The sequence below is a fragment of the Macrobrachium nipponense genome, chromosome 24, assembly GCF_015104395.2.
Source record: "Macrobrachium nipponense isolate FS-2020 chromosome 24, ASM1510439v2, whole genome shotgun sequence".
NCBI lineage: Eukaryota > Metazoa > Arthropoda > Malacostraca > Decapoda > Palaemonidae > Macrobrachium > Macrobrachium nipponense.
The window spans coordinates 55,949,270-55,962,840 of record NC_061091.1 but is presented as its reverse complement, the minus strand read 5'-3'; the positions used below and the strand labels follow the sequence as shown (position 1 = coordinate 55,962,840).

The 13,571-nt window shown below is 38.9% G+C and overlaps 1 protein-coding gene across 1 annotated transcript in view; it reads left to right on the top strand.

Annotated features, from left to right (window-relative positions):
• LOC135205649 (cadherin-related tumor suppressor-like) overlaps window positions 1-13,571 on the top strand; it is a 498,060-nt gene that overhangs the window by 347,685 nt on the left and 136,804 nt on the right. The window contains exons 5-6 of the mRNA XM_064236470.1: window positions 6,249-6,450; window positions 7,822-8,009. Coding sequence (XP_064092540.1) covers window positions 6,249-6,450; window positions 7,822-8,009 — 390 coding nt within the window. The remainder of the gene's footprint in view (window positions 1-6,248; window positions 6,451-7,821; window positions 8,010-13,571) is intronic.

The window sequence follows — 13,571 nt, the reverse complement described above, 5'->3', positions numbered from 1 at the left end:
AAATGCCTCTCCATTTCAAGATATGAGTGGTCAAGTAGCAGGGGATGGGAATTCCATCTCCGCTGAAAGAAAAGTCAGGGCTAGAAGTGTTTCTGAACAAACTGAGAAACAGTAATGGTTCACTGTGATGATATAAAGTTAAGAATGTTTATGAATAGTTTGCAAGTGTTCTGATGAAAGCCAGAATTAAGCATGTTTCCGTGAGCCTGAAAGTAAGTAAACATTACTTTCTAAGTTAAGATAAAACGTCAGAAATGTTTTTATAATTTACGAACAGTCTCAAAACATTAATGTTTCTCCCAGTGTTCAAATGAATATTTAGTAATGTATCTCTCTGCTTAGATGAAGTGAGGAGCATAGGGTAATATTTTTTCAACCTCAGATAAAAGTTAATGGTAATGTTTGTCCGTGTTCAGATAGAAGTCTGGAGTAATGGTAATATTTCTCACTGCTCAGATAGAAATCAGAAACAATAATGCTTCTACGGATTATTACAGAGTCAGAAATAACAATATCAATCCATGCTCTTTCAGAGAAAGGCTTACTTATCACGAATTTTTTGTGCATATCAAGAAATTTTTTGTGCGCATTAAAACTAGAGAAATGATGTCGCTTGTCAGAGCTTAGATGCCCTTAGAAGTGATAAGATTTCTCTGTATCCGCGGGAAAATGATATTGTAATTCTGTTAACGGTAAATGATGAGTGATTCCCTGTAAAAGCAAAGTGGAAATGGGGAAAAAATCCTACTGTACAATCTTCAGAATAGGAGACACAAAGCAATGTTCCTTAGTCTGCAAAAAAAAAAAAAAAAAAAAAAAAAAAAAAAAAAAAAACATAAGAATAATATAGATGTTAGCTGCCCTGATATGACGTTCAAAGTCGCCTGTCAACAGTAAAAAAATGTAAAAATAAAAACAGAAGATCCAATGCTCAGTAATTACGTTATCATTATCAAACAATGGGGAATTTGTGAGCTGGGAAAACAAAATGAAGGGCCATTCAAAAGCCAAATCCCTCAAGCGGCGCCCTATAAGAGACCTCGATAAAAGTCGACACGAGCAGGTGAAAGATATTTCTCAAGTAACCTAATACACTCGACCTCCTCCCGACCAACAAAGAGACATCAAAAGTAACAATGTACGACATATTTCAAAAGGCACACGTAGTTAAAAGTCGAGAGCCAACAGCTTTTTAACTCCATGAATATAAAATGGGACGTGTAAATTATCATTATTAAGCCTTGTCAGTGTATTAGATTACGCGGCGCAGCCATAAATCAAAATATGAAATATGTTTCAGATTCGTTAAGAGGACAATGCCAAGTTGCCCGATCAGATAAAGATGGGCGCGCCGTGTCCTTCTCTCTCTCTCTCTCTCTCTCTCTCTCTCTCTCTCTCTCTCTCTCAGGGATTTAAAAATGAAGAATGCTACTCTCTCTCTCTCTCTCTCTCTCTCTCTCTCTCTCTCTCTCTCTCTCTCTCTCTCTCTCTCTCTCTCTAAAATTAATGAAAAATCCGCCATTTTCACTAATTCTTCTCCTAAATAATCCAGGCGATTTCAATACTGCCCATGTAATAATCTCTCTCTCTCTCTCTCTCTCTCTCTCTCTCTCTCTCTCTCTCTTTTTATAGGTATAAAAAATTATAAAATACCACCAAACATAACAAAACATCTCTCATTATCTTAACGATGGCTGTAATTCTTTAATGCCACGGCATCTCAACAAAATATCCACATAGCAAATCGAATTAATAAATCTTAACTCTGCATGTGTTTTTGTGTGAAAGTTTGTAATACCTCTGCCTTAATTATATTATCAAAATTGGTTCCTTGTGTCTACTTGTGCCCATGCGCGTGCACATCTGTGAATGCAAGTCTATATATCCTCTACACAACCCATAACGAAAATGAATACCTTTAAAGTGGTGGGAATTACAGGTACGAGATAAAGTGATTAATTAACTTGACCTCTCCCTCGTCTATTATCGCTGACACGGATTCCCGGTGTTCTGCCAAGTGAAGGAGGCTCAAAAGGAACTAATCGAGTTCCGAGTACCTCCGAATGGCCTTACTTGAACGTGGCATTTTCCTCGTTTAGTCAGAACTCGAAATATACTTGGCTCAATTAAAGAACTTCAGATTTTGATTAGTCAAAGAGAAATTTGAAGATTCGCCTCATTTCCTATCTGCATAAGCTTTACGTACTGGAAAAGACTTGGGATGAGTTTTTATATTATGCTGACATAAACACAGGCATGATCTATTTAAACTTCGACTGTTTCAAAGTTTTACCCTTATTCAACACCGAAGAACTCAAGCTAATTTAACAAAAATGGGCAAACTTGAGAATCACCTTATCTAAACATAAAGGAGCTGAAAATGAACGTTTGTTTAACATCTACGCACTCGATATTTACCTCAATCGAACACCAAGGGACACGGCTTTTTACTAATAATAAAAATACCAATAGTTCTTATTATATTTAGAGAAAGATAAACTCAAAAATAACCTAACTTATCAACCAAAGAAGTTCCAGGAAAAGTAGTTTGTCTAAAGAAAGCTCAAATGAACTAAGATTTGGCTTCGAAGACCACATTAAGTAAGCTGTAAAGAGTTCATAGTTCGAGAAACATGCAATATGTTTTTCATTTCAGTTGTTAAGGAAATGTGTTTTACGAAAACGGTCGTCATTATAATGAATAAATATGAAAATACAGTGTTGGTTTTCTTATGATTTGTGTATATATATTTTATATTATACATATAAGATGTGACTATACTCGTAAATTTGCAAGCATTTATTCATAGGCCGTCGGGGAAAATATCTTTCACATCGGTAGGTTTTAAATTTTTATTTATTGGATCATTTTTTACTTTGGTAAAGGAAGAAAACATGCAATACTTTGGGACAAGAGGAAAGTTGTTATAAAAAAGGAAAAAACAGTAAATGGAAGGAATGAGGAGGCGTAGGATGATTCAGAAGAAAATCGTCTTCTTAGAATATGCATCAAGTCGATGATCGAAGGAAACACTTATTAGGAATTATATTAGAAAATAATCTTGGAACACGCATAAGTTGATAATCGAAAATCTCCAGCAAGAGACTTTTAAAAGACTGTCGTGATTCTTATCATAATGGAGAGGCTGATAAGACGGCGCCTGTCTAAGCAAAAGCTTTTTTTTTTATCTTTTTTTTTTTAAATGATGAAGTGATTATGTTAGCGCTAGCGTGCATTAAGGAAATCCGCCCGTTAATTGTGCTTAGATCTGGAGTCGAAGAGCTCAACTTTTACATCTCTCTATTTGAAAACTATGAAGAATTGCAAAGCTATCGATTACATATGCAGTAAAGAATATACACACACACACACACACACAGAGACACACACACACACACACACACACACATATATATATATATATATATATATATATATATATATATATATATATATTATATATATATATGCCATTGTTTGTCTGGGTCGTCGGGCAACGACATAATAATAATAATAATAATAATAATAATAATAATAATAATAATATTCTTTAAGAAAAGCAACGGCAGAGTCGGTCCCCCTCCCCTTGCGAACTCGTACAGAAGGGCAGGGAGGAGGAAAGGGACGGAGAGCAGGAGGGGGAGGGGGAAGTAGACAAGGAGGAGGAGGAGGGAGAGGGACAGCATTATGCAATGCCTGCGTCATCCGGCAGCTAGGGATTGTGTCACACTTTGCAAGTGTCATCGCGGTTTTGTCTCTGCGGTCAGAGCTACTCGACTCTGACCTTCAGCAGCGCCGACGGAGGGGGATCGTGCTGACCTGACCTCGCTCCCGGGCGCATGCGCACTTGGGAGGTCTCGTTCCACGCTCGCCGTATAAGTCGAGTCTCGATTATCTCCTTTTAATTATGATGGGCTTCGGAGCGCGGAGCGAACATGGCACTACAGCGACTGCTCCTGACACCGCCGACGTTGACTTACGAGGACGATAACTCTTGATTTATGGGCGCGATAGTTTTTCACAAAAGAATTATTATTTACACGTACGATCATTTTTGACTTAGGAGAGCGAGACGCTTCGACCGGTGATGGACGACGATCTGGGCGCGGGGTGACATGGCTGGCGCGTTCCTTTGCTTTCATATTCTCGCAGCCCAGCAAATTAGCATCTGCGAAATAGTACTATTTTTTTTATTAATGACACCATGATACAGTCACAACAACTGCAGAGAGCCGAGTTGCAGCAGCATGAAGATGCTATATCTTTAACGATAATGACAGCGACAATGGCTAATGTCGTTACTGAAATCATAACAAAATATCAACAGTATAACAGCAGCAACTACAACAATAATAATAATAAAAAAATAATAATAATAATAATAATAATGCGAATCAGAATCAGTACACGCTAAAGCCTTGTAAGCAAGCATACAAGAGCAGACTCAATTTCTCCCAGGTGATAAAACGCCATAAATCATTGACGTATTAAAATGAACGAGCTAAATATAAAATCCTTAGGGGCCTTTTACTGTACGTTCCTGCCGGTCCGTGTTAACGTTCTCTTAAAGAGAGAGAGAGAGAGAGAGAGAGAGAGAGAGAATGTTGGTTTTCTATTTCTCTTTCGTAAATTCTTTTATGTATGTCATTGCTGTAGTAAAAAATAAGCAGGAAGAATTTATACATAGTTTTGGAGTATACACATCTTCACATACATACATACATACATACATACGTAATATATATATATATATATATATATATATATATATATATATATTATATATGTATATATATATATATATATATATATATATATATATATATTATATATATATATATATATATATATATATATATATATATATATATATATATATAGTGTTAGCATGTATATAGGTATTTAAACAAAATTTGTAAATAATAACACAGAGGGCGTTATCTGACTTTCACGTTCGCCTAAAAGTATTCTTTAAAGATATTCTTTAAAAAAATATATACTGTATATAATCAGACAGAATTACTGTCCGTAGCAATAGAGGTTCTTAAATGCTCAGTGTTAACACCCATAATGCAATCGATTTATACGGCTCTGTAGCACTTGGACAAATACCACAGTAATACATGAGTTATTTTCAAGCCTATAATTTTTACTTATAAATCTTTATAAACTAAAATGCAAGCTTGTGAATTATGAAAATCTGAGCTCTCAAAGTGACTGTAATATATATATATATATATATATATATATATATATATATATATATATATATATATATAGATGTGTGTGTGTATGTTTGTCTGTACTTGCTCACATATTTCAATATAGCAGAATAAAAATATACAGCCATTAACCGCAGTCCACAGCCATGAGTGATGGCATCCAATTTTAAATTGACTCCAAACAGCTCCATCAATTAACGCCAAGGAGGATACGGAGAGACAGCAACAGAGAGAGAGGAGGAGGAGGGAGAGAGAGATGGAGAGGGAGAGAGACGAGAGAGAGAGAGAGAGAGAGAGAGAGACGAGAAGAGAGAGAGAGAGGAGAGAGGAATGCTGGCCCTGTGGCCGCCGCCTTCCGAAAAAAAGCACGAAATTTATGGATCGGATTACACTTGCAGCCCTGCAATATTTCGTTACTTTGTTATGAAATATTTTTTTTTTAATGTTACCGACAGCCAGTTATGATGAACAGTTTTTGGTCAATACGAAAAAGTCATGCGACTTTTTGCGCAATATCTAGTACCTATGCATAACTTTAGATGTACATATGACAATCAGCAAGAACCATTTCGTAGCCTTAAATGATCTTGGGTAATTCCATCGTAGAAGCTTAATATGAAAAAACAAAACTTTGATTTATATATATATATATACTATATATATATATATATATATATATATATATATATATATATATATAATACACCCAAATCCAAATACGTACAATCATCTTCCCTTGCACAGTAACAATCGATTTCTAGTAATTTTCACTTTCCGTAGAATATTCATGTTTATCAATACAATGGAATCTCCTTTCTTGCTTTTATAAAGAAGTTGAACAAAGTCATACTGTACGTGAAAAACTGCAGATCATCAAAAACGTATAAATAAAAAAATAATGAACTAAAAAAAAGAAAACCCAATTATGACGTCATCTAAATTTTTTTTACTGAATCCTTAGCCTTCCATCGGACTTAAAAACTTCATGTGTAGACTCTCAACAACATTCATTCGTTCTCCCGCAGGTTCAGCATTACATCCTGGTGGTGCAGGCACAGGATACGGGCACTCCTTCGCTCTCCTCTACTGTCACTGTTTACTTCAACGTCCAGGACCTCAACGACAACGCCCCGATCTTCGACCCAATGAGCTATTCTGACGAAGTCTTTGAAAACATCACCGTCGGGTCTTCCGTCCTCTCCGTGTCGGCCACTGATCAAGACTCAGGTGAGTGAATAAATTGATTGATTCACGTATTTCTTTTATTTTCAGTCAGAGGGCCCAAGTACCACAGATCTATTTGTTTAGTTGTCTACTTTTGTTTGTGGTAGGGAGACTGAAATGGCTTCCTGAATCTAAATTGGCCATCCCAAGTTACTGTCACCCTACTGAGACTAAACCCCAGCTCTTTAAAAAAAAAAAAAAATGTGTTAGATATTGCACTGAATTTATAAAAAGGAAAAAAAAGCACATCTTAGTTTTACCAGACCACTGAGCTGATTAACAGCTCTCCTAGGGCTGGCCCGAAGGACTTTAGATATTTTTGCGTGGCTAGGAACCATTTGGCCACCTAGCTACGGGACCTACAGCTTGTTGTGGGATCCGAACCACATTATATCGAGGAATGAATTTCTATCACCAGATATAAATTCCTCTGATTCCGCGTCGGCCGAGCCGAGAATCGAACTTCGGACCACCAGATTGGTAGTCGAGCGCGAAAATCACTTGTCCTACGAGGAACTACTATAAAAAGAAAAATAATTTCTCAAAGTAGCGTTGATTATTACTATTACTATTTGCTTTGCTAATGTCAACAAATAACTAACCTCAATAAAATAAGCTTAATTAAGGATGTTTCGTTAGATTATCTGATGATCGGCAATAACCGCCTCGTTACAATATCGGATGTGACCATCGAAACATATTCAGTGAGTCTCAGAATTGAAAGTCACAAACGAGGTTAGTAATATGGAGGATAAAAGTATGGAAAGAAGGTATGAATGTAAGTGCCACAAAGAGGGCCACTGTACAAGACCCAAAGCCTAACCAAATATGAGTAAGCACCATAATTAATATTATTTTTGACACACGGGGTAAGCTATCAACTACAAACATTTAAAGTACACTTACGACATACTTGGAAAGTTAAGTATGACACGTGCAAAAGTTAGAAAGTGACATTTGTGATTAATTTGATTAGACATATAAAGCTAACCTTTTTAGCTTAAATGTAGCAAAAATTCCCGCCCCCCCAAAAAAAAAAACACACACACATACACAGAGTCAGCAATGAACAAAAATAATGTAAACATCGGCACTGCATCCAAAACAATACCGTCTTCGCACAAGACATTTGAGCCCAAACCCATGACAAACCATTAGAAACGAAAGTCCATCTCACAACACAGTTTGACACACACAAGGCCAATCTTGAAGCAACCAAGATAAACATTTACAACCCTTAACCCCCCCCCCCCCCCCCACCACTTTTCGCCACACTCACCCCTTTTATTTGGTCACTGAACCAACTGAATTAACCAAGTGATTTTAGAACACGTTTTAAAACCAATCAATCAACCATTCCATCTTCCAACGCAGGTCTCAACGGCCGTCTGGTGTACACCATCTCGGGAGGAGACGAGAAGAACCAATTCAGCATCAGCGAAAATGGCACCATCTACACCAGGGCGCCCTTGGACAGGGAGGACCAGAGCTTCTACAACCTGGTCGTCAGGGCCTCCGACATGGCTCAGCCTCCCCTCGTCAGGTTGTCCTCCACAGTGCAGGTCAGTTTGGGAATGAATCTAGTCAGTCATTTGTCCTCTCTCTCTCTCTCTCTCTCTCTCTCTCTCTCTCTCTCTCTCTCTCTCTCATCTTCTTACTTTTTTTTACATATATACACATATATATAAATGTACATATGCATTTGTATATATAAGTGTATATACGTATATATGTAAATAAATTGTCTTAAAACAGGATACGTCCCAAGTATAAAAGACCCATTAAAAAAAACATAATTTGTATATATAGGGCCTTTTATAATATATATATATATATATATATTATAATATATATATAAAATCATTCGAGCTACAAATGTCCTTTAATATCTAATTCGCTCTACCTCGGAATTGATATATTGTCATATATGTACCGGAGGGGAAATTTTTAGTTGATAATAATTTCGTCCCCTCATGGGATCGAACCACCGTCCTGCGGTCCTGATTTCGTGCCTGTCCGCAGGACGGTGGTTCGATCCCATGAGGGGACGAAATCATTATCAACTAAAAAAATTCCCCTTCGGTACATATATGAAAATATATCAATTCCGAGGTAGAGCGAATTAGATATTAAAGGACATTTGTAGCTCGAATGATATATATATATATATATATATATATATATATATATATATATATATATATATATATAGAAACACTAAAAATGCCTTTCAGATGACACCAACAATTACGCAGGAACTGATTCATTCGTCAGTATTTTAGGACTTCATAAAACGTGAACATTAAAATATATACAAATTAAGATAATGAACAAAATAAAATGATAACGTGGCCTAACGAAAAACAACGAAACTGCTCTAGTCTTCTTTCTTGGCAAATAATCGTCGTAAGTATTGCTGATTCTGAAGCGAATCCTCAAGAAACTAGGTAGAGTATAAAATAGGAAGTATTGAAGTAAACTCCTTCACACAATAATGTAATAGATTTACAGCAATCCTGCTTTCCTTTACAATCTCTCTCTCTCTCTCTCTCTCTCCAGTCAAACAATAACAAGTACATACTGAAGGCAGCGAAAACGAGCAAACGAGAGAGCAAGAATGCATTGTAACCATTTTTTAGCCTCTGCACCTTTGTACATTGGTGTATAATTGGGTCCGTCTTTTGTTAAGCCAGGCAAGAAAGAAAAAAAAGGCCGGCGCCTAAGGTCGGTCTTCCCGAAGCGGCCGAGCGCACGGACCGACCTTACTGACCCCGCGAGATTAGCGCTATCCTCTCTGGCCTCCCGGCGGGATTTCATCTGGCGGCGTGTGGCAGCGAGAAGTGCCATAAAGTTACCAGATAGAAATTTCTCAGCGTTTTATAATCACTCCTGGGAGTTACATGTGTTGATTTTATTTGTCGCGAGCGAGTGATGTCATGTTGAGGAAATTAAAATGATACTGCTATCGAGCACATGGCTTAGCGTCGTGTGGCTTCGAACAGAAAGATGCAGTGTGGAGTGGGTGGGAAGGGGGAGGGATTGTCGGAGGGGGATGCTGGAGGTCTTGGAGAGGGAGATGAGAGGAGAACTAGACGCCTGTACGAGAAGTAAGAGAGAGAAATCATAGATGGAAATTGGGTACCGTTTCTTACATTGTATTTTGAAAACAGAGGATCGGAGGGAATTTACATTCAGGGTTTGACTTTTCCTCGCCGACACCGTTGACATTGGTAGAGGAAGCTTGGTCTATTGCCCCTGTTAACTTGGTATGAGGCACATTTCTTCTCAAGCGAACTACTTGGGTTAAACATGACTGAGAGATCAGATCCCATCATGAATGCCTTTTCGGCCTTTTCATGACCTGTTGTTGTAGGTTTCCCGAACCCATAATACCTCGAAATGTTACGAGAGTTTGTTTTCTCAGCCCTCACCTTATGTTCGGGCTTGGTCAAATGAACCAGAGCTCCAAATACAAACTAGATTAAGCACCAACCAGAGAAATAATATTAATATTTCTGCAAAAAAATCTTTCGAGGAATGAAGTCAAGATAAGTGACAAAAGTGCGAAGTTCGCTTAAATGGCCTCCACAGTGTCGGACACGAAAAATGACAGAACGTTACCATATCAGTCGCTGGGACAAACGCCTTCGAATAATAAATAGGTGCATGCGAATCAGAGACAAATTCGGCCGTAAGAGTTGCCTCATCCAAAATAATATTTACTGCGAAAACATCTACGGCATTCATTTCCTCTGAGTTAAGTCGAGTTTAGTTGAATATAAAATTTAGGCCACAAGCACTGGGACCTATAAGGTCATTCAGCGCTTAAATGGAAACGGACAGTAAACGGTTTGAAAGGTGTAACAGGAGGAAAACCTCGCAGTTGCACTATGAATCAAGTATTAGGAGAGGGTGGAAAGTAAGATGAAGAAAGAGAATAGGAAAGGAGGCGCAGTAAAAAGAACGAAAGTGGTAACAGCTAGGAGCCGAAGGCACGCTGCAAAGAACCTTAAGTAATGCCTACAGTGTACGTATGAGGTCCACTGACGGCACTACCCCACTACGGCATTCATTTCCTCTAAGCACTGTCATCTGAAATTGAGATAGGTCAATAAATGTAGATAGAAAATGCCCTAATGCCTGCCTTGGAGCCCGTTTAGGGCGGCAAACTGCCAATTCAGAGGCAGAAATTGTACACTCGAAGATGCAATTTCGGAATGATGACAGGAGCGTCGGAACGGACCCTTCGTCAACGTTGTCGGTTGCGCTTGCAATCACGCTTCGGTCGCCGCCCGGACCTCTTGTCATCACGGTTTGTCGTGCTCCGGGACCAAAGCCATTACTCATCGTCGTGGATGTCCATTGCAATGATACCTCTCGAGTGATTGGTTGTTGAAGAGAAAACTACTTGTCTCGTCGGTCACAATAACAGAGGACAAAACTGACATTCGATCAGCTGGGTAGGTAGGGCTTTGTCTTCGGCGTCTCTTCAGGATGTGGTCATTGCAGAGAGGAACAGGCCACGTCAGTGATCAAACTTTCTCGTGAAAAATATGGATTCGACGCATCGTCAATACTGCATATAATTTAATTAGACATGCCGAGCATTCCCAAGGAAAAATATACGGTACGATTCACTGCAGAGAACCCTTCCTTGTCCTGGACGTTGCGTCACCCTGACACCTCACAATCCTTTCTCCTGCAGCACCGCGAAACGAGACGCTTCAGAACACACGTCACAGCGTCCGTCGGTCATCTCTTCATTCCTCAGGGGATTTCACCCGCTACCGGCCTTTCAAAAAATAATAATGTTAAAAAAAAAAACTCATTGAATTCAACCAACAACGCGTGCGAACGCCCCCACACCGATCGATACAACCTGGAACAATAACGCGAGAAACTCATCATCGCCGGAGACCACGAAGAGAGAGAGAGAGAGAGAGAGAGAGAGAGAGAGAGAGAGAGAGAAGCTCCGAGGCAAGGCGAAACCGAGGCAGGACGAAGCGCGACGGAATCGGGACCAAACAAAATGGGAAAGGAGACGAAAGGTTGCGACACACCAGAACCGCAATGACAAAATGACACATTTTTCGGCTTGTTGCTCGAGCATCCCGCTGCATTTCGCAAGCCGCATTTTATGGCGTATTGCCTGTATTTATGAATGTTGGCGCCGCCCCCGAGCACGTGTTCAGGCACTTGCCTTCCCAGATTGCATTCTGCTTGCCTCTTCATCGCTTGTGGTCGACTAGAGTTGGTTCCAACTACTAACATCCATATCCTCTCTCTCTCTCTCTCTCTCTCTCTCTCGTATAAGTGACAGTTCGATATATAATCTGCCATTTCTCTCTCTCTCATTCTTCCTCTTGAGGAAAAGTGACAGATCGATATAATCTCTCTCTCTCTCTCTCTCTCTCTCTCTCTCTCTCTCTCTCTCTCTGTCAGTACAACAGCATGTCCGCTTATCAGGTACATCTAAAATCACCCCAGGAAAAAGAGAATATCTGTCAGTAATAAAACATAATCAAGACAGCGCCCGAACTCTCAAGGATAAAAATTATGAAATAAAAATCAAGCGACAAATATCTGTACAAGATGTTTATTGTCATTATTATTATCATTATTATTAGTGAATCCCAATTCAAGACTCATAGTGCTCGCCCCAAGGATTTGGCCTGAAACGAAAGGTGGAAATTGGAGCAAGAAGATGGACAGCTGAGGGGATGAAGAGGCCGAAGGGAACGGATACATGAACAGTAAGAGGCAGAGAGCAACGTAGCTGGAGCCTTAGAAGGGACATTGAAAAGAGCCATTAATACCATCTACAATACACCACGTAGGGCATACATACGTCAGTGCAATGATAAGTGAAGGAAAGAGGGAAAAGGAAAAACAAGCAGCAGAAATAACATTAAATTCACACAAAAGAGACAAGAAAGACTTCCTATCAGATATGTTAGGCGCCCTGTAGTATTTTGATCCATTTTTCCTTTTTCAATGATATTCTTGGTCGTTTAATCGATTTATGCTATACAATTATTCGTAGAGGATCACTGAATGAGATAAGACTACTTATTCACAGTTTTCTGTATAAAAAAAAAAAAAGGCAAATTTACCGTTGAAAACCTTTCAAATAACAGTTTCCAAATAATTACATACAGTACGAGGGGAAAAACGGAAGGTAGGGAAAATGATTTTAGCTGGAGGAGGAGGAGGAAAAAAAGAGAGGGGGAGGGAAGAGGCGGGAAAGAATGGCGAAGGGGGTATGGGGTGGAGTATTCTGGGGAGGGGAAGGCAGGGCGGTTGCTAAAGTAATTGCACGTGACAAAAACAAAATGGCGGCAACTGAGGGGGTTCGAGTCCCCCCAGAGCCCACCCCAACCCCTCTGCTTCATAATGACTTGCTCCCAAACTCCCTACACTCCCGGTGAGCGTAGGACCTACCTACAGCTCCGAGGGTGTATCGCTTAAATAAAATTACACTCTCGTTACACTTCGTTAGCAATCGGCTTGTGGTGGAGTCAGACTCCAGCTCTCGTTCAGAGAGAGGCGGAGAAAATGGCAGTGGAAGGTCTACTTTCCCTTCCTTTCAAATACCGAGTTTTGTTGCGATACAAAAGGCATCTCTCTCTCTCTCTCTCTCTCTAATCAGTACCTACTGTACTCCCTATTTCCAATATTATTTTATCATTTACCAAATGAATTATAAAATAAATAAATGTGTAATCATTTATAAATTATATATATATATATATATATATGTGTGTGTGTGTGTGTGTGTGTGTGTGTGTGTGTGTGTGTGTGTGTGTATTTATGACGTCTTCTTTCAGTGACTTCATTAATGTTCATGCGCATATAGATATATGATATATATATCTATATATACATATATATATATATGTGTGTGTGTGTGTGGTTAAAAAGTAAACAATCGAAAACTGAGGCATTTGTCATTGAAACAACTCAAAGAAAAAAATCTAACTTGTAGTAATTAATAATTGCCATTTGCCGCTTTGTTTATATTTATTCACTACATGGATTCTACCCTACGTCACTTTTTCCTTATCGACTCATGTCAACCACGTAACTGAGAATATGGTTATATGCATCCTGATTGGCTTCCTTTG